General features: G+C 43.3%; 1 protein-coding gene across 1 annotated transcript in view; it reads left to right on the forward strand.

Moving 5' to 3' along the window:
• The window catches only part of PGM5 (phosphoglucomutase 5), a 712,996-nt gene that overhangs the window by 480,036 nt on the left and 211,370 nt on the right, over nucleotides 1–21,590 (forward strand). Inside the window, exon 8 of the mRNA XM_069228665.1 lies at nucleotides 13,441–13,576. Within this exon, the coding sequence (XP_069084766.1) occupies nucleotides 13,441–13,576 (136 nt within the window). The remainder of the gene's footprint in view (nucleotides 1–13,440; nucleotides 13,577–21,590) is intronic.

Here is a 21,590-nt window from a genome sequence, read left to right on the forward strand (position 1 = left end):
GTTTGGGTTGCATTGTTACCCTCATCCACAGTAGTATAAGCTGTTGTCACCAACTGTCATAATAAATATAAATGCAATGGGCCCAATTTACACAAGTTTACAAAAAATGCGGAGACTTTTGCTTCAGGGTTACTCTGATGTGAATCATTAAGAAATTTGAGTCTCCTAATATAGTCTAGTCCCAAAGATGGCTTTTGTTGTCATTAGATTTAGGATTCAAGGGTGGATGATATCAAATATTATCACATTTTCATCCTTGGCCCCTGCGCCAGCCAATGACCCCTGAAGGAAGTAAGTATTATTTTTATGGCTATTTTTATTAGTCAACTCAAGATAGTCAACTTCAATCAGAAAATGATTCTCTTTTCCATACTAGAATATCTGGTACTGATCCTTCTATATAGTTGAGAGTCCTATTATGCTGCTTGTTTCCAGTTCACATAATCCCCATGTCCTTCTGCATCATCTTGTCCCAGGAGTATCTTCACTTAAGTTCTTCTGCAAAACAGACAAAAGAGCATTCACTTCAGAACAAGGTTTATCATTATTATAAGGTTAACCAATGCATGTGCCTTCTGTGATTCTTCTGCAAAGACCTCCAGTGCTCATTTTCCCTTCCACCCATCATTTGTGCAAATTTTCTTTTACTCCATGACTTTCACTCCATCCCACAGATGCTATCTGGAGTGTTTAAGTCACCCTCAAGTGTGCTTTAGGTTCCTCTTCTCTTTCCCCTTCACTTGCCTGCGGCAGTGATTCCTTCTGGTACCCCCTGGGTCACCTGAGTAGTGTGATCTCTGTCTAGCATCCACGTACTCCAGTCACTAACGTCTGCTTCTCTAATGCTGGTAGGATGCTTCTCGATCCGTCCTCCTGGCTTGTCAATCCCACCTCAGCTCATTGGTCCATCTCCTCCAGTTCCTGAATCTCTGTTTCCACTCTCCACTCAACTCCTCCTCTTTTCTTCTGCAACTACATTGTGCTTCTGTGGCATCCCCTTCTCCTTCACCCTGCACCATGCTGATTCCTCCTTTTCATCCGGTTACCTGGAACTGCTTTGCTTCTTACTTCCAGCATCACCCTCGCTTGTCTCCTTCCTTTGTCTCCATCCATAGTCCTACTTCTTTCTCTCTGCCCTCCACGCTGCCACAGCCCTGTACATATGTGTACCTGCTAGTGTACCTCTGCCATTACACAACTGGGAAAATTCTCCATTCTTTTCAGATACTTGGATAGCTTCACTTCCATAGTCTGGGGGTTGAACCTGATCATACTACTGTTATTCACTGTCTTTAGTGCCAAAGGTGTTTAATCAGGTGTGAAGGGGCCATTCTATGTAGCTTGCACTGGTGCCAGTGTAATTTTGCATTAACACTCCAGCAATCCAATGTATCTAAAAGAAAGGTCTTGGACTAGTCAGTCAGTGCAAATCCCATTTTGCACCTGTCAAGCAATGAAATTGTTAGTGCACAATGTCAACAGCATCGGTGTCATCTATGTAATACAGAATTGTAAGCGCATAATTTAATGGCACAGGCTATGTAATCTTTTGTTGGAAAGAAAAATGGGTGAATCCGCCTCCTGCATGTTTTTGGACATGGACCAGGTGGCCCTGGTCCCTTCCTTTAGAACTCCCCGATGAAATATAGGGGCTGTTTACATCACTTACTTTTTTTGCAATATTTTTGATTTGAATACATCTTTTGCTTGATCTGCAGTATATGTATGATTTGCATCACATATCGACCAAAGCGTCCAGATCTTAACTGATGTCCATTTGCTCAATTTAGATAGTTGGTTGTGAGCATGTGGGGATTATAGTTTGTTGTTCTGGAGTTTGGCAGTGCACAGGACACCGTAGGGAAGGGAGAAAGCAAAGCGTACACCCAAGCTACATAAATGGCACGGTGCAGAAAGCTAGTGAGCAGTGACTTTGGCTGGTCAGGTAAGTTGGTATGACTGTTGTTTTTTCCTGGTTGGAGCAGATTGGTATCAGGCATTTAAATATATGTTCTTTCTAATGCCTATGAAATATATGTTTCTGTACGTGTGCCTCTCAATTTACACCTAATTTTTCTAGAGTGATCTTTTATTTGATTTATTTATGTGCTGGTACTGCCTTTTTGAGCATGGCATTACTTAGTTTGTTAATGTGAACTAGGGAAGTAAACATCTCTGTGTACTGTGCCTTATTAGAGGTCACTGTTTTGTGCCCCTATCCATTTAATTATGGTTCTGTTCACTTCCTTTCTTGCTGGACTTTCTTGTTGTTTTACAGCAGTGGGTTTATGGCTGTGCCTCAATGTAGGGAGCATAGTACTTAAGACATCACGAGGTCCTTCATGAAAGGCAAATGTGAAATTAATTTTAAGGAGAGCAGCTGCTGTATTGAAAGACTTAAAGAGACTTTTTTATCCATATTGGCACGTGTAACCGTGGATACTCTAAGTTGTCCTCCCGCTACTATTCAGTCAGAAAGGGTGTTCACTGCTGCTGGGTGCAAAGTGACAGGAGAAGGGGGGACTGCTTGTCAGGGGCACTGCTAAGAGGCTGATATTTTTTAAAAATATTTCTTAAGATTAACACGCACCTGATACCCAAGACCTTTGAATTTCTGCACCTTCCTGAGGAGGAAAACACATGAGAATAAAAATAATAGGAATTGGACCAAAGCATGCTGGAACCACGCCTGCCTAAATAACGCGGTCGGAACAATGACCGAGTTGTTACCACAAATGCCTTTACCACAAATGCCTTAACAACGATTTTCCGTTGTAAAGGCATTCCTGGTAAAGGCATGCGTGAACGGAATGCGATTCCCCCCACCCTAACTCCACCACTCCTAAAACAATTGTACCCCAACCACCCACCCCACCTCTAAAAACAATTCTAACACTACCCCAACACCCACCCCTAAAACGTAATCTACCCCGCCCCTAAAACTACCGTGACCCTCCAACCCCCTAAAAATTAAAAATACCCTGATCCCCAACCCACCCCTAAAACTAAACCAACCCCCACCCCTAAAAACTATAAATACCCCGACCCCCCACTACCGCCCCTAAAACTACAGCGACACTCCCACCCCTGCACCTAAAATTCCTGCGATCCTCTCCCCCTGAAACCTAAACTACCCCGACCCCCCCACCCCTACAAACTAAGAATACCCGATCCCCCACCCCGCCCTTAAAACTACAGCAACCCCCACCCCTCAAACTACCGCAACTCCCACTCCCCTAAAAACCTAAACTACCCCAACCCCACCCCTAAAACTACTGTGACCCCCTGCAAGCTAAACTACCCCGACCCCCCCAAACCTGCCCCTAAAACTACAGCGCCCCCCCACACCCGCTCCTAAAACTACCACGACCCCCACCCCCCCTAAAACCTAAAGTACCTGACCCCCCAACCCGCCCCTGAAAACTAAAAATACCCCGACCCCCCCACCCTCACCCCTAAAACTACTCCGACCCCCCACCCGTCCCTAAAACTATAAATACTCGACCACCCACCCCACCCCTAAAACTACTGCAACCCCCCACTGCCCCTAAAACCAAAACTACTGCAACCCCACCCCGCCCCTAAAACTAACCCGACCCCCCACCCCACCCCTAAAAACTAAAAATACCCCTAATCCCCACCCCACGCCTAAACCTAATCTACCCCATTCCCTCCCACCCCCAAAAACTAAAAATACCCCAACCCCCACCACGCCCCTAAAACTAAAGCGATCCCTCCACCCCTGCCCCTAAAACTAAAAATGCCCAACCCCCACCCCGCCCCTAAAACGGCACCTGCCCCACTTACCTGATCGCGTCCTCCGACGAAGCCGACTTCCTACTTCTGTGCCTTAACCACGCATGTGCGTTGTTCAGCACATGCAGCACCAAACAAGGAAGTCGTGGTTATCGAAAGCGTTGTTCCCCTTTCGTTGTCCATGACTTCGTTGTTCGGGAGTCGTGGTTGGGGATGTTTCCTGAATGAAAAGTATCAGAACTATGTACACTTCAAGAAGTAGTCTGGCTCAGACTCGTGAGGATTAATATGCATAAATCATGCCATAAATTATGAAGAGAGGACAATAAAAGTGCATACTATTACACAACATTACTGCCATTTTGGCAGCCTATGGCCAACACAGTCACCCTTGCACTATTGTGCAAGGGTGCCTGTGCTGCAAGGAGGTTTGTTTTTGTGTATGAAGGGGCACGTTCCTGCACAAAAAGAATCCCCTCAGACATATTCCTCTAGGAAGTAACGAGGAGAAATTAAGCTATTTCTCCTTGTTACACCTCACTTGGAGAAGCATTAGCATTTTGGTGCATTCCTAGGTCGGCCACTTCTGGTAAATCTGGGAATGTGTCATAATTCCTGGCGGTTGCATGGGAACACCCACTAAAAACACCCATGGATTGCCTTCATGGGCTTGAATAAGGTTACACAGGAATTTGTGCTGCTTTGCTCTACTTCAGATTTATGAAGCCACACAGGGCCACACAAGGTGGTCTGGCGTGGCTTCATAAAATCCATTTTGTGCTTGTGTCGCACCTGCAACATGTTGCATGGTGCGAGAGCGACTCAACTCCCTTCATAAATATTCCTCCCAGTTCTTCACTTCACACCGCAGCCTCTTCTCACTCATCCGGCCACTCATTTAGGGGACATAAAGGAAAATGAGAGGTGGGGAGCTACATTGATGTTCAAGCGGAGCCCAAACACATCCCTTTGGTCCACTCTGTCCTTTTACACCACCAATGCTCTGCTGTCCATCCTGGAACATAAGAAAACAAAGTGACAAAGGGGAAAAGAAATGAAAGGACACATTTCACCTGGAAGTCGCTGCACCAAGTGTGTGATGATGACACTGAAAACCAAATTAATGAACTACCATTAGTAAAATAAAGGGGATGGGCATGATGAGCATGAACAACAAAAGAGTACAGCTAAACATATTGCATAGCAGTGGTGGAGGAGCTGAAAGCGGTAGTAGTACTTACATTGGTTAATTGAGCCACTAGTTTCCGGTGCTCAGCACCAGCACTGAATTGTCAATACCGGCACTGATGACAGTGTGCCACATGGTGGCGCTGTCTTTCTTATTTAGAGATGACCACAACAAGAATTGTTTCTTGATTCAGTATACTTTAAAATGACTAACACCTGCCACCCAAGCCATTCCTAACAATAGTCTGAATGCTCGCACTTGTAGGAGTGTGATGGGTAGTATTTGTGTTAGTACTGTTATTGGCAGCACTGGCAGGAGTAATGAGTGGTGCAAGCTGCAGTGGCCTCCTGACAATACATCTGGCACTTATTTATTTATTTACAAATTTAGCTTTCGTGTTCCCCTTCTTTACCTGCCATCTATACTGCTAGCATGTGGCTAAAGGCATGGCCATTGGCATTGAATCATCCGGAAAGAAGAAAGAACTGTCAGGTCTAGGATACCACAGTTGGTTCTTGTGCTGGTGCTACAGCTGGTGGTGGTGCTGCTGCTGCTGCCTCTGCTAATGTTGCATGTGCTACTGCTGATGCTGCATCTACTGACACTGCTTGTGCAACTGCTGCTTCTGACGCTGCTAGTTTCACTGCTGCTGAATAAGATGATGCTAGTGCCACTGTTGTTGCTACCCATGCCACTGCTGGTGCGGTTCCACCCTTCTTGTGGAGGTGTTTCTGGAAACAGTGAAGCAGCTGGGGTTGCTGGTGTCAGCCTCTTCAGTCTCCTCAGGAGATGCTAGTATGACCCCTCCTCCTCCGTGCTTGATATTATATTTCTTTTTAAAGAAATGATGACTGGAAGTGATTACTTTGTCGGTGTTGCAGCAACCAGTCATTGGGCTGGAAGTTCAAGCAGGCCAAACTTGATGGAGTGTCCTCCCCCTGCTGCTGCCACTGGACCGTGGTTTCCTTTCCCTCAGTCATCACTTCCTTTGTCTTCTCCTACTCTGGTAGAGGTGCGGCTTCTTTGTGACCTTGAAAAGGCAGATAATCAACCATGAGATGTGTCACAAAGCTGTTTTAGAGCAGGGGCAACCAGGAGAGAAGGTGAAGCAAGCATCTAGTTAAATACTTCTCATGATGGCAGTGGCAGCTTTAGAGGTTGTGATGGTGACAGGCATCATTGCTTTGATCACCTTAGTTTTGACCATGGTGGTTATCATGGGGACTATGGTAGCATTACTTTCTGTCGAAAACAACATTTTATCTTCAATAGTAGTGCTGTGTGCATGCTGCTTGTGCCACATGCTCCATGTCCATATAAGTAACTGAAAAGAAATACAAAATTATAAACACAGAGCATATAGGAATGTTGAAGGGACTGTGAGGGAGAATAGATATAACAAAAAAAAAAGAAAAGGGCACACCGCAATGCAAGCACGAAAGACACACTAGTCACACTAAATCGTGGATAATTGATGCAACACAAACTGATGCAGACCACAAGCTCCCACACCAGAGATGAGAAATGCATGTATAACTAGAGATGTGTTCTGAAAGATTTAAGTAGCAGTGCACCAAATGCTCAAAATACCTTAAGAGGGTGAGGTGAGCTTTTCGCCATTTCGGACATTTTACACAGCAAAAAAATACTGGTTTCACCTGCTCAATTACCAGATACAAAATGGCTGAAAATTACAAAACTGTCTATTTTATGCATCTGTACATCATAAAAATTGAAAAGAGATTTTCTCTGAGCCCTACTATTGGATGACTGCAACAAAACGTAAACTGTTGCCAGAACCATCTATGATTAATCATATTGTAGAAACTCACACCTGTGTATTTATTATTTTCACTGTATAAATATATTTTTCTACTATCTGGTCAAGTTCTCAATCCCTTAAGCAAACCTATATCTGGCGACCAAACATGTTTTCAGAATGTGCTCTTTATACTCAGGACAATAAGCTTTGCTAAAATGCTTCATTGAGCGAAACATGTCGGCTGTACACTTCACTGAAAACCTAAGTTCTTGAAAAGAAGGAATTAACATGAAGCAGAAAACTAACTCCTTAACACTATCATATTCAAAGGTGTACACTGTGCAATCTAAAATAATGTGTAATGTGTACCTGCTTGTAACGAGGTGTTGAACTTTTACATCTGTAGTGGGATTACTGCATCAAATTAGTGAATTTAGGCTTATATAGAGAATGGACAAGAACATACCACTGTTCCCACCATTTGCCTTTTAACGAATGGAAGTCTTTTTTGTGAATATTCAGACAAATGAAAGCGTGAAAAAATGTTCAATCTCAGATTAAATAAAATATTCAAATGAAACTGCAAGTGTAAAGAAAAGCAACATAAACGGCTTTCTCCATCTATGTGTGCGGGATCTGGAACAGGATCCCTATATCCATGAGGACTGCCCCAACCGTTCTCTAATTTATAAAACAGCTGAAGACAGTTGAGCACACACCACGTTAACGAACAGTACATCACAATCCAGACAACTTCTGCTACCAGACCCAGTTACCTCTCGAATCACTCACTGTCTGAATCTTTTCCCTTGATACTGTGCAGTGCTGCACTGCCTTTTGGCTCAGTTTTGGCTAATCAAATACCACATACACTCATACATACAATGTATGTGATTTGGCTTTTCACAGCATTTATTTTGATCTGTACATTTAATCTTTTACATGCACATGGAGAAAAATAATTGTTTCAACGTTTTGTAAATGAAAATGTTCCATGCACAGATCAGTCAAATTTCACTTTCATTATCTACTTTTACTGTATATATATATATATATATATTACCTACTACGTAGTTATAGGTAAGTCAATTTTTTCCATAGACAAAGTATTTTTTGTTTTGCCAATAGCCAATAACTTTTGCGCCATTTGACGAATCGTCATGAAATTCTCAAAACTAATATTTTTACACTTACTTTAGCTGGTGTTGTGTAAGTTTCTGGGTGATCCATCATGGAGGGGCCAAGAAAAAGAGGGGGTTCCCAAAACACTTTTTCCCCATTCTGTGTTTATATGTGGATTTTGAATTCTTTCAACATGGCTACAGCCCGAATCGCTGAAGGGAATTAAACCAAATTTGTCAGGAAGCTAGATCTTGGTCTACAGATTGTGCTTTTTGTCATTTAGTGTAAATCCGTTCAGTAGATTTATTAAAGATTAAAAAATATGTATATATATATATATATATATTTATATTTATATAAATATATATATATAGGAACCTGGAACCTGACAGGAAAGTTGTGGCCACCATTTTATTTGTTGCATCGGTTGGGACGGGATGGGAAAAAACCAGTGCAAAAACACATAAGGGTTAGGATACAGGTATCCTGACCCCCTTACGACACATAGAGAAGTCTAAGTGACCCCCTCATTGGCAAAAAATTGCCCAGTTTTTTTCATCTGATCTGCGGATCCACTAATCCTCCTTGGGGCTCAGAGCAGCCCCCTGTGTAAATCCGCAATTAATCCACAGATCCAGAGAAAAATAAAAATAAAAGCCTACTGCATCCAAACCCATGCTGTGCACAGCCAAAGGCCGTACGCAGCTTAGGTTCGGGTGCATGCTGGAGTCTTGTCGCAGGGCCTTTGCCGTACGCCATGAGTGGTGCTAGTCATATTAACGTGCATGTTGAAAAAACATACAGAAATTCTCTGAAAAACAAAACAAAGGTTACAGAGGTGTTATAGTTAAGTTGACGTTTTACACATACAAAACCATAGAAATTCAGCGGTTATAGTTATACTCATAGTTATACTTGTTTGAAGAAACTGTAGCTTGTGCTGAAAAGTAATTTTAGACAACAAGTGATATTTTCTTAACATAAGTATAACTATATCTGCTGAATTTCTGTTTTCTACGGGTAATATGTCAACTTAAGTATAAAGTCCCTGTAGCCTTTGTTTTTTTCACTGAAAAAAATATATATCTATATATAAACATATATATATATTTATTTATATGTATATATATAGATATCTATATAACTTTATGTTCATTAAGTGTGAGATTAGTTTCTATAGTTATTTTCTCTGCGCTCAATATAGGTTGACAGATTGCCAGATGATAGGGGTGAAAGCAATCTACAGACATTATTGGTATGTGCTAGTAATCAAAGTTATGGAATTGACCCTCCTGATACTTTTAGGGGTCAAATCTAAGGGAAACTTCATAACTAGAAAAAAACAGTATTGCTAATAATCAACAAAAATACAATGGTTGTAACTCTGAAACGCTCATCGTCTTCTAATAGGTATTCTGTTCTCCATAACAGTTTGTCTTGTTGCTTTACAAACTGTGTTACATCGACAAAAAATTAAAAAATAATTTGTCATTTAAAGTTGCAATAATCATGGCGCCAGTGCCAGTTTACTCCTTGCAACTGGGAAGCAAGGCGCGACCCAAAATGTCTATGACCTCCATGTAGCAAGATATCTTGGAACTAGTTGCATGAGCCCCAGTAATCATAGATCAGGAAGTTACTGAACCTCCCTAGTTACAATACAAACTGGAACTCTGCAACCCTGTCTATTTCTGTTGCAGGAACCAGGTACATTGTAGCTGATTTGCTTTAGTTTGTTGATGTGCTGCGCAGATGTTTGCAAACCTCAGGGGTCGTAACCATTAGATGTTACTATCTACAGCAAAGTAATCATTTTGGGGTGGTGACATTGTTTCACCCCTTTGTTACAATATCCTGATTGCACAAAAACCCTCTGCTTCTTAAAACTATTTAACTTACCGCTGGTAGGGCCGAGTAGCATTTTTGGTGTTTAGGGTGTAAAAGGATAGTGCAATTGGGTGTTTAAATATAAATGAGAATCTGCGTCTGTCATTACTCGGATTATAGAAACCGGCAATGCGCATTAATGTGCCTTATGGAAACAGACACTGAGCATTACCGGGAGTTATGAAAACCAGCAAGGTGGATTACATCAGTGATCGTTAAAAACTGTGTGCATTTTACCAGACCAAGGTGAATGAATTGGTATGAGATATTTCCGTGTTCAAAGAAATTGTTGCCGGAGTCTCAATTCAATAACAGACTGTTTGTACCAGACTGAAGTGATGTAAACTGATTATTAAAATAACGCTATGCCAACCAGAAAATATAGAAATAGCTGACACCATTATATATGGTCGTCATTCAATTTTTTCTGCAGCCCAAATGGGCATCGAATCTATTCCCCCCTCCTTCACATTGAGGCCCATATTTATATTTTTTAGCGCCGCATTTGCATCATTTTTTGATGCAAAATTGGTGCAAACTTACAAAATACAATTGTATTCTGTAAGTTTGCACCGCTTTTGCATCACAAAACGGCACAAATGCGGCGCTAAAAAAGTATAAATATGGGCCTAAGTATCCTGTAGTGTGATTGCCCTAAAAAACTAAGGGGCATATTTAGGAAAAGTAGGCTGCACTCAGTGCAGCGCCACTTTTCTTGTGCCCCTTAGCGGCCCCCTAACGCCACAATGTGTGTGCCCCATTTAAAATACGGTGCACCACGGAGGTAGTTGGGGGACTCGTGTCTGAATGTTTGACGCTAGTCTGGCGCTTTGCAAGATTAGCTTTAAAAATGTTGACCGTAATCCTGCAAAGTACCCAGAGGTCCATTGAAAGCCTCCTTTTAACCCCTACACTGAGCAGGAGTTAAAAGTGCTGAAAAAATGGTGCAAGGAAATCAAAGAGATTTACTTGCGCCGTTTATTTGCCCTCCCCTTAACAGGGGAACGTCCCCTTTGCATATATTGTGCCTGGTACAGGCATTATGTCGCGCAAACTGTTGCAAAGGGTTACAAAGTGGCAAAAATGCATGTACTGCAGAACTGTAAATATGGCGCAACGTTTTTAGCCTTCTAATGCCACATTAGCGTAAAACAATTAAGCTAATGTGGCGTTGTAATGGCACTACGGGCTCTTAAATATGTCCCTAAATGGGTACTTAAGGAGGACTGGTATAAAGTGTCCTATTAGATTATGTGATATGCCAAATTGAGCAGACTTCAGGAAAGTGTATTGCTGCACCATTTCAAAGACTGTTGTTTGAGTCTGAGCCACTATGGTGTTGAGTCTCAGGTGCCGAAGGTAGTATATATGAATCCTAAATGCGGATGATTGTTCTTTCTCTTTCAAAGCCATGCCTGCAGGCAGGGTATAATGTGTGTGCTTTTCCTGATAGAAGAGAAAATAAAACTCCAATGTGAAAGTCATTCGAAAACACATGAACCACCAGTAGAACGTCTAGTTTGGAACAAAGACGTCCAGCCTTGGTGGCGAAGATTGCTTGCATTCTCATTCATCCTCAGGCTGCATACAATAGCGAGCTTTGGCAATATTTTATCAGTGAGCATTATGGTAATTGATGGTGGCACGTTTGTGTCTAAGTGGTTGCTTAGATGGGCAGGTCACTGAGGCACATATTTATGGGCTTTTTGCTCAGGGCAGAGCAGCAAGTAACCTTGATGTGCTGCCCTGCGTCAAACGCAAATGGCAGGATTGCACTTTATCTGTGCAATATGGCACATTCCTGTCCTTTCCCATTGCGATGGTGCAGCCTACCGCCAACATGGGCACCCTTGCACCTTGCTGCAAGGGTGTATGTATTGTAGGCAGGATTGTTTTTGTGCAGGAAGGGGCAACTTCCTGCACAAAAACAATCCTGGGAGGCTTTTTCCTCTTTCTATGGGTGCTGAACAATGCAGCACAAATAGAAAGAGGAAAAACGTGGAGAACCTTCTCTGGGAAGGGGTAAGGTTCTGGTCCATCCCCAGGTTTACAGGGTCTTGTAAATCTGGGCTTGTGTCAAAATCCATAAGTGTTACATGAGAACACTCACCGCAAAGCCATGCAACGCCCCACTAACACAGTGATTTGCGCTGCTTTGCATTACCCCATATCTATGAGGCCATTCAAAGCCACGCAAAGAGGGTTTGCATGGCCTCATAGATATGATTTCAAGGTTTTTCGCTGCCACTGTGTCACAAAAGTGAAGCAACGGCGGCACAAGGGGCTTGTAAATTTGCCCCTGAATGTGGAGCTTCTATTAGTGGGTTAGTGACTGAAAGTATGGATAGACGAAATGGTGAGTGCATGGATAAGTGAACTGCAGCAGAGAGTAGAGAATAGCCCCCATGCACCAAAATGACTGCACTCATTTTGCATTCACTGATAGTTGTACCCGTTCAGCCATATATTTCTGCACCCAGTTATCCATCTACATACTCGCCTCTTCAACCAGCCACCCGACTGTGTATTCAAGTATCCATTCACCCATTCATCTACTCACCCATTCATATATACACTCACTGATCTGAGCACTCATCTACTCAGCTATACATCCCTACTCCTATGCACTCAACCATCCTTTCACCTACCCATTACCTGATATGTTCATTCACTTACTCAGGCAGAAGAAGACAGAAGGCTGGTTAGAGTCCACTGTGGGAAAAAAGCAGGATAGCAACTACCACAGAACAGCCAGCGCTAGAGGTGAAACAAGTGAGCAGAGAGCCAGAACAGGTGCTAGAGAGCTGGCAGCAGTAGAGCAGATTGAGAGAAGGAAGGATGGCAGACAGCAGTGAGCAGTGATGTGTAGAAGGCAGAAGGGATTTGGGAAATGGAGCAAGAAACAAGTTGCAAACAGCATTTGCCAGGGAAGCAGGCACTAATTAGAGTAGGCATTAAAGGGCAGATTTTGCTACATTCCCAGATCTTTAGATGAGGCTCTGGTGGCAGGCGGACTGAAGGCACTCAGAAGCCTCTTTGGCTATGCCACCCACTTCTGGTGTGAATTGAAAGATGAAAACGTTTTGCATCCCCTCAATACGCTCAGCCAGTGCAGGTCACAGTAGACTGTGAGTCGAGGTAGAACAGTCCTAATGAAACTGCACAGCAGACCCACAGCTGGGACATCTATGGCGGTGATGCAGGTCTGTGTAAGCTCGAATGCCTGGGTGTAACTTGCACTGTAAGGGCAACTGCATCTGAGCTGTGCTTGCTGGCTCAAGCAGCCCTCTATCTGTATGTGTGCAGAAAATACACATATTAGCAGGGGATGTCTTCTGTAAGTACAGATTTAGTTCTCCATCAATGTGGGTGTATTGCAAGAGACTGGGCCGGTACTTCTAGCTTTGGCAGAGAACCAGTGGGCTCCTGGTCGTGGGCGCTAGTTTGCACTGCAGTACAGAGTGAAGCCTCCGAACAATCCTACGAGGGCCTGCCATCCCTGCAGGGCCTAAAGTTGCCCCATGTATAATTTCAGGTCAAATTGAAAGTAAAGTGTTCACCTATGAATTTTATTGGGTCAAAATTAGAAAACTTTATTAGACCTATATTCGAACAAAACGAAAAAACTAAAGTTGTATGGTTAAGGAATGTCTTTTATAGAACATTATGGAGCTCACTGATGTTTACAGACTTGGGTAAATATACCACTGACTTATCTCCACAGGTTCTGACCACCTCAGAGAGAAGGATGGACTCTGGGCTGTACTGGTTTGGCTTTCGATCCTAGCATCAAGAAAACAGAGTGTGGAAGAGATTGTGAAAGACCACTGGGCAAAGTTTGGACGCCACTATTTCTGCAGGTAATGGTGCAGCCCCAGGAACATACCATTTTCAACTGTTGCTAATGAAAAATAACAACAAAAAGGTGTGTTTGGTAATGCAGCCCCCAATCCTCTCACCCCCATAGGTCAGATCATCTTTTTTCACATCCCTTCAGGCCTATCCTTCAAGTGGTGCACTTTAAATTAAAACGGCGGTAAACGTCCACTGAGTTTTCTGAATTTTAACTACTGAGCAGCCGGCACTAAGTATCTGGTGAGGCCTTCCCTATGCTACACAAGCATCTTGGGCCGAGCTGGTGCTCCTCAAATGATGGGTTGCAGGTTCATACGTGTACCCACGCTTCCTTGCCTGCTTGTATGCCTATGAGTTTCTTTCTGCCTAATGCACATTATATTTCTATTTTTTACTCATAAATCATAGACAATCTCTTCATTTTCTGTAATGTAATTTCAAACACTGGATGAACTGGCAATTGGCGCCCGTGGCAGGAGCAGCCTATCCCAGTATTGTTGTATCTGATATGTAACTGAACTTCATTCAAGTAGGGAATAACATAGAGCGTTTATGTGTTCATTTCTGGCCAGAGTTTTTGTGGAGGACTGCATGCTACATATAAGCCACCTCGAAGCACTGAAGGAGCATGGGTACAACTGAGAATAACAAAAAGCAATGCACAGTCTGGTAATCCAGCAGGTTCTGTCATGATTATGTCTGAGATGTAATGTGAAGATGTACCCTTGTTTTCCTACTTGGACCTGCAGTTATTGATAGAAAAATCTTCAATGTGGCAGCCAAATGTTAGAATCTGGTCATAGGTATTAGGCCTGCAGATAATAGAGGGTTTGAAGTTTATCCAAAGTATGTTGTAGGCAATGCTTTAGAAACTTTTGCTAGTTTTATCTGCCATTACTATGTGTCAGGTGAAATAGTTGTGTTTTTTCAGACCTCTCCAGCACATTAGAAAGTCCTTTAACAGTGTTCACAAGATATGTCAAAGTATGTGGCGGAGGGACCTGTCACTGTAAATTGGAGCCAATGGTGCAACCTCCAACCGTAGTTGATAAGGATGCTTAGATTGTGGGGCAGCAGGAAATTTCACAGTGTCCCCCTAGTGAGCCCTATTTAGAAATTGTAATAGTAGTCCCAGTGAGATGTCACAAATGTAAGGGGCAGTTCAAGGTTATAGTGAGAAGGATGATAGGATTGGTGTCCTCAGATGGTGCACAGTCGGGATGTACATTGGGACTGACCCATAATGACCAACCCGGTGAAAGGCACAGAACTAATGTCCATTGCTGTTCCCACCAGGAATATATCTCTGTCTTCTGGTTTTTTAGTTGGAGCATGTTATCTGCAACACCTCTGGGTTTACTCATCACATCTTCTTTTTCAGGTAAACTATATCATTCTTTCAGTAAGTGGTAATCCACCAACATGTAATAACCAATGTTGTGGGCATCCAAGATGTAGGATATCAGACCCAGGAGCAATGAAAAGAGCTGCTGTGCAAACTAAACTTTGAGGGACTCCACAGATGGTATATGTAACAATGGAATCAAGTTTGACTTGTAGAGTGTGGTTCGACAATGCCACAGTGAGGACTATACCACTTACAGTAAAACGTAATTGCAAAGATTCAAACAAAGCGGTATTGCTGATGGTGACAAAAGCTGCTGAGAGGTGCAGTACTATCAAGGAAAACTCTTGCTCTTAGTCACAAGTTGAGAGTTCTTCTTTTTAGATGATCACTGGCGTGATCTCAGTCCTGAGGCAAGCAAGGACAACAGAATGGAAGTCTTTCAACTGATAGGTCTTTTCAAGTAAGGGAGACATGTGATTCCAACTGTCTCCAATATCTTTGTGACGCATAGTTAGCCCACAATGTGCCTGTAATTCGACAATATCTCTGGTTTGTCATTTGGTTTATAAGAGAGGCAATGATGCCATGTTTCAGGTGGCTTGCAAGGAACTATGTCATCCATTTGAGATTTTTTTTTAAGCTTGTTGAAGATCAGAGCTGGGGCTATGAGGCCCAGATTGACAACTGTAGATTGCACATGTCATATAAAAGAGAAGCATTTGTTTACAAAAAAACTTTATGATTTTTCACATTTGTGTATGGCTTAACAGAAATGTAGTGGAGGATGGGGGTTTCACTATACTGTGAATTCCAGTGGTGATCAGAGGAGCACACGATTAGGGGTGGCTGGAACTTGTGGAATTTGACTGCAGAATTCTACGTAATTACATAAAAACTCCACAAGGTTCTGCAGAGTTCCACCAATGGGTGGAAATAGACACGTTGAGCTGCTTGTGCAGTGATTTAGTCTTGGGACTGCTTTCCGTGCTGAAAAATCAGTGCAAATGGCACCACACAGCCTGCCAGGAGCACATATACTCGAGTTGATTTTGCTGTCACTGAAATAGATTTTCTACTCAAGTGGCAACCTTCTGACCGCAAATGATCACGACCACCTACGACTGCTGGTGTTAGAAAAATCTCATTGGATGCCCTCCTAGCAATCTGAAATCGCGCTAGGTATGCAAAATCTCTCTTGCCAACTTACTGTCCTGGAGCTGCGCACAGGAAAAAACTGTGCCACACTTCGATTGACAGCATTTGGCCAGAACTTTGCATTACAAGAGTAAACTGGAGTTGCCAAAGTTCCACCAATTCTGCTGATGGAACAAAATATTTCATATCCTGTTCGCTCTTCCATTAGTTTTGTTGCTGGAATATGTCATATGATTGTCACACAGATCTCTAAAGTGAGTTGGCAACCTCACTGGAATGCTTGGGGCACCAGCTCTTTGTATACCTTGATTCACTTTCAATCTTTGATGACATTCTCTGTTTCTGGGACCCAAGCTTGCCAGTGATAATTCTATGTCCAGATTCAGTCTGCCTGGTAGCTACTAGGGTATATATGGTAAGTATTACTATCCATCATTAGTTGGGATACCTTCCAAGTGGTGTAATTTAAGAAGGTGGTGAGGGGAAACATTTCTCACCTTTCCTGAGGGTAAGGAAGCCTATAAGATAAGACCTGTTCAGATCCTACTGTATGCCAAGCGAACAGGAATTGTCAGAGACATCTCAACAGAATTCACACAAATCCCTGAGTCATTTCAGTTACTTGAGAGATTGTTGACGACAGGGTGAGCTTGTAGGCAAACTTTGTTAAAAGTTGGATAAAACAAAAGATGCCAGTGGGGTAAGTATATCCTGGGTCTAATCATGGCATGGATGCTGAATGGGCAAAGGCCCACAGGTTTGGGAAGTATTGAGCAATGCACTTATTAAATTACTTCATTTCAATATTGATGAGCTTAGGCCTCTCTGCATGGTCACCCCCAAACCTTTAGCCTTCATTTTCCTCTGTTCTAAACCATTGTTGTTGGCTTTTAGACTAAAGTGTTTGTGCTCACACCCTTAAACATGGTAGAATTGGCTTACACACAATTGGCAGACTTAAAGTACTTGTACGTTCCTAGTAAAGTGATACTACATGTATCTAGGGACTTTAAACATGTCTCAGGTTTGCCACTGCAGCCTGTGGGTGTAGTTTTAAACTGCCTTTGCAACCTGGAAAAATAAATATTTTGCCAGGCCTAAACTTTAATTTTTAATAATTATAAGTCACCCTTAGGGTATGCCCTGATTGGCCCATATGGTAAAAAGTTGGACATGTACTTTTGACTTTTACATTTCCTGCTAGTGAAAAACTCTTAAATTAGCTTTTCACTACTGCAAGTCTTACCTCTCAGTAGGATTACATTGGATTACCTTATTGCATTTAATAAGTGATAACTTTCAATTAGGAAGAGGTAGGCATTTTGAGTTTTGTATCTAAAGAATTGTAATTTAAAACCCTCCTAATGGTAAAGTTAGATTTTAAGTCACAATTCTGAAAATGGCAGGAGCGGAAAGAAGTGTAGTGCACAGAGCTGAGCTGAGCCAAGGTGAAGTGAAGGTGGCATTGAGGCATCGAAGTTGGCAACTAAGGCAGTCACGAGCCTGTGCAAGTGTGCGCACAGTGCTCAGAGTGCCGAGTAGAGGAGTGGAGCAGCGGGAGCATTACAGAATCGAGTACCAAGTTGAGCTATGGGTAGGTGAGCATTGGAGAGCATTGTTAACAGTTTTAACTCTGTGCTTCCCCTTTGCTGCTTGCCCTCCGACCTCTTCACCTGCCAAGCTGCTCACTTGCTGACCTACCCAGTCTGCTGCTTGGTTGCATGCTCATGTCCCTCGCGCCTCTTGCCTGCTTTCTTGTGGCTTTTTTTCTCCTCTTGTCTTTGCTGAGTAATTGACTCTCAATAACATATAAACTACTCCACAAGGCTTATTCAGAAGTATAAGTAACAGCCCAGTGAGAGGTGCTTTCCTGCACAGTGTTGAGGAGTTGTGATTTTACCGGCCAGATACTAGAAGCGATAGTCGCTTGCTAACCAGCCTGTTCTGTTGTTATTGCTATCACCTGGCATTACTGTCGCATGCTGCTTGTTGTGACAAGACTATATTGGTTTTTGGGACTAGGAGCGGGGGCAGTGAGTTGTGTACAACCCTAGGTCTCACTTCTTTAGTAGGTAGTGCATGGTAGCCACAGAAGTAGCCTGACTAGGTTCAGGTGCGGCTTGTGGCCCCGGTGAGTTCCCTCCCTCCACTGCACCCTGCTCCACAACCAGTGTCAACAGTGTGATGCAGTGGCACCATCTCTGTACTCTGGTCCAAGCGCCTTTGCACTTCTGGCTCTGCAAGCTGTGAGATGATGCTGCTAATAGCCAACAACAATCATCCCAGTCACCTGTCTAGTCAGCAGTCCAGCTAAGGACTCAAGACCCAAGATAAGGGAAAGCTGTCTGTTACAGCCTAAATTCCCCAAGTTGGAGATTTCGAAGTGCTTAATTTGAGCTGGTGGTTTCCGGTGCAGGGCACCAGCACTTATTTTTAGGGCTGTCTCTTGTTTTTCTGCCTTAAGAAAAAGACATATATGGGAAATATGGAGGAAGATAAAAGCATCACAAAGGGAGAAAACAGAAAGCTGCAAGAGTTAGGTGAAGAGGCAGGGAGTGGCTGATCATCCAGATCCTGTAAGTCGCTCATCACTCATGTGGCTGAGATAGTAGAGCTGGGAACAAGAATGACTAAACTCTATGACTGCCCTTCAAGGAGGTAAACACTGAGGGTGAACTCTTGGATATACATCCTCTTGAATGTGATACCTTAGACTGTACAACTCATAGGGTTGTGGAAGATCACACTGACTGCTCGGTCATGGACTCCTTGGAGGAGAGTCCCTAAGTACCAATTCACTAATTTTCCTCGACTACTCCATATTCGATCTGACAAACTTACCAGCTCTACCTGTCAATTGATAGTAAGGCACTGACCGTCGCTATAACTTGCAGCATCAAAGAGGGTACAGCACCCAACAAGGGCCCTAGAGGGTCAGATGAGCCTGATAAGTGCCTTGTAGAAAGTAGCAGGAATTCTATTGAGAGACAACAACTAGAGAACTCGATCTCCTTGACTATTCCAGACAACAGCTATACCAGCATTGCCAACGCTGGGAACCCCTCCTGCAAGTCAGAAGGTTCCCTAGAATTCATCATCTCAGAAGCAATTATCATCCCTTCTCCTATTATTGGAGAAACATCTAGGTGGGTCAGATCACATAGCTTTCTTACTGATGTCAATAATGCGTGCTGAAATGTCATCTAAATAAAATGTAGACCCAGGATCACAGACAATTGGAGGTGACAAAATGGAGGACCGAAAAACGAGTACAGCTTCCAGTAAATCCTCAACCGAAGTGCCTTCTGTCAAAAATGCTAAACAAATTAAGGAAAAAGGAAGTAACTTCGGTAGGAGTTGTACCAGTACCACAAATCTGAGGGCAAAGAAGATGGAAAGGCAAAAGAGAGCGGGACCAAATTTGAAATGACAAAAGTGAACAAAAATTCGTCCCTCTGCAAGGAGATGAGAAAGACCCTCAAAACTGTCAAAAGCCAGGGGAATTGGGGGAAACCGTGGAATGAAAGAAGGAAGGAACCCAATCAAACTGTATACTCGCTAAAAGGGCTATTTACCGGCCCTAACTCAAGCCAAGATGGAGAGGATATCATAAGTAATACAATCTTAGATGCTATGAAGAGCACTGATAACCAGGCACTGACACCTATATATGCAATTTTTCATCCAAAGGATGTGAAGGATGGGAAAGGTCCTGAGAGTTCTTCATATGTAACAGTAGAACAGGGTAGTGAAGCAGGTTTGGATGAACCATTAGCACAAAAACCATGCTCTCAAAGAAAAGATTGCTGAAAAAGAGACAGCATGCCAGAAGGAAGGGCATCAAAAATGTAAAAGGGCATAGTAGAGTGACACCACCTGTTGAAGATCCTGATGCTATGCAGGATGAAAGCTTGGTAACCAGAACCCTTTACACACTTGCCAGTGCCTCCGGATTCATTTCATTAGCACCCTCCTTTTCAATAACAGGAGGAGAAGCTGGTGATACAACAATGGATACCGCAATGGATCAAAAAGTCACTACTTGCACCCCTGAATTTATTGATCGCTTCCTTGATGCTGGATGCAGCAGCCTCTTGAATAGATCAAGACTTTCAACCCTCCTGTAAGTGGTACCTGAGCTAAGGGAGGTGTTGTCCAGGGACATAGAGAGAGTACTGCTGACAAAACAACAGATGGGGGTTGGACTGGGCAGTTTCCTAATATCTAAAGTGGAGTTTGCAACGCCAAGCATACGTAGGTTAGTACTAAGCCCCCTGGATACTTTTCATAGAATGGGTGTTGGTGTTCTATCATGCCCCCTTTTAACACACAGGTACAAAGCCATATGATGGCAACATCAGCCCTATGAAGAGTCTCTGGGGCTATCCAGCCGGAATATAAATTCTCCCACCAAAAGCTCTAATAGGAGCAACCAGCAGGGCACCAAAAAGGTAACCTACAAAAACCTTTGTATTACTACAAAGGGTCACACTAGAGTAATCAAATGACCAAACTATGAAGGGAAGATGTCTCAAAGAGACTGCCAATGTCAGACATGGGTAGCAGATGCACTAGGGGATGATGGCAGATGCATTCCCGAGACTCTTACAGGCTGCTGAGAGAACGGAAAGCAAACTGAATCGAGAAAGACCATCTGCCATACTATCCTGAAATATAGCAGAACTGGCCAGTAAATTAATAATGACGACTGGCTACAATTTATAAACCAGCATGTCATTAGTTGTTTCCAAACAAATGGGGTCTATTGTGTAGTACTGTAAACAACTTTTTAGAGGAAAGTGAGCTCCTCAGGGGGGTCTCTCAATTTGGATGTCCTGCAAATTTAAATATAGGATAGAGCTTCTTGATGTTGCGCAAATTTCTTATCATATACTGTATGCAACGGTTTTCTCCACTGATTTTCATACAGGTCTGGGATGGGGGTCCGTGTATTGGTGTTACATGCAGGGCTCGGTATTGGGAGGGGTAGGTTGTGATGGTGGGGTGTGTGTGAGGTGGTGGAGTGATGGGAGTGAGGGTAAGGGTGGGGGGTTGTGATGGCATGCAAGTAGGGGGGGTGATAGTAATAGAGATTTGACTTACCAGAGTCCAGTCCTCCTCCTACTCCTGCCAGGCCCTCTGGATGCTTGATTGCCAAGACTTGCTCCTTCAATGTTGTTAGTTGTGGGGGAGGAGGTGGGAGTCTACTGCCAGTCCTCTCTACATCTATTTGGGGTATTGCTGCTGTGGAACGCACCTTCCCCCGTAGGTCGTTCCACCTCTTCCTGATGTCATCCCTTGTTCTGGGGTGCTGTCCCACAGCGTTGACCCTGTCCACGATTCTCCGCCATAGCTCCATCCTCCTTGCAATGGATGTCTGCTGCACCTGTGATCCGAATAGCTGTGGCTCTACCCGGATGATTTCCTCCACCATGACCCTTAGCTCCTCCTTTGAGAACCTGGGGAGTCGTTGTGGTGCCAAGGGTGTAGTGTGAGTGGTGTGGGTGGAGGTGTGT

This window comes from Pleurodeles waltl, chromosome 1_1 (genome assembly GCF_031143425.1).
Source record: "Pleurodeles waltl isolate 20211129_DDA chromosome 1_1, aPleWal1.hap1.20221129, whole genome shotgun sequence".
Classification (NCBI taxonomy): domain Eukaryota; kingdom Metazoa; phylum Chordata; class Amphibia; order Caudata; family Salamandridae; genus Pleurodeles; species Pleurodeles waltl.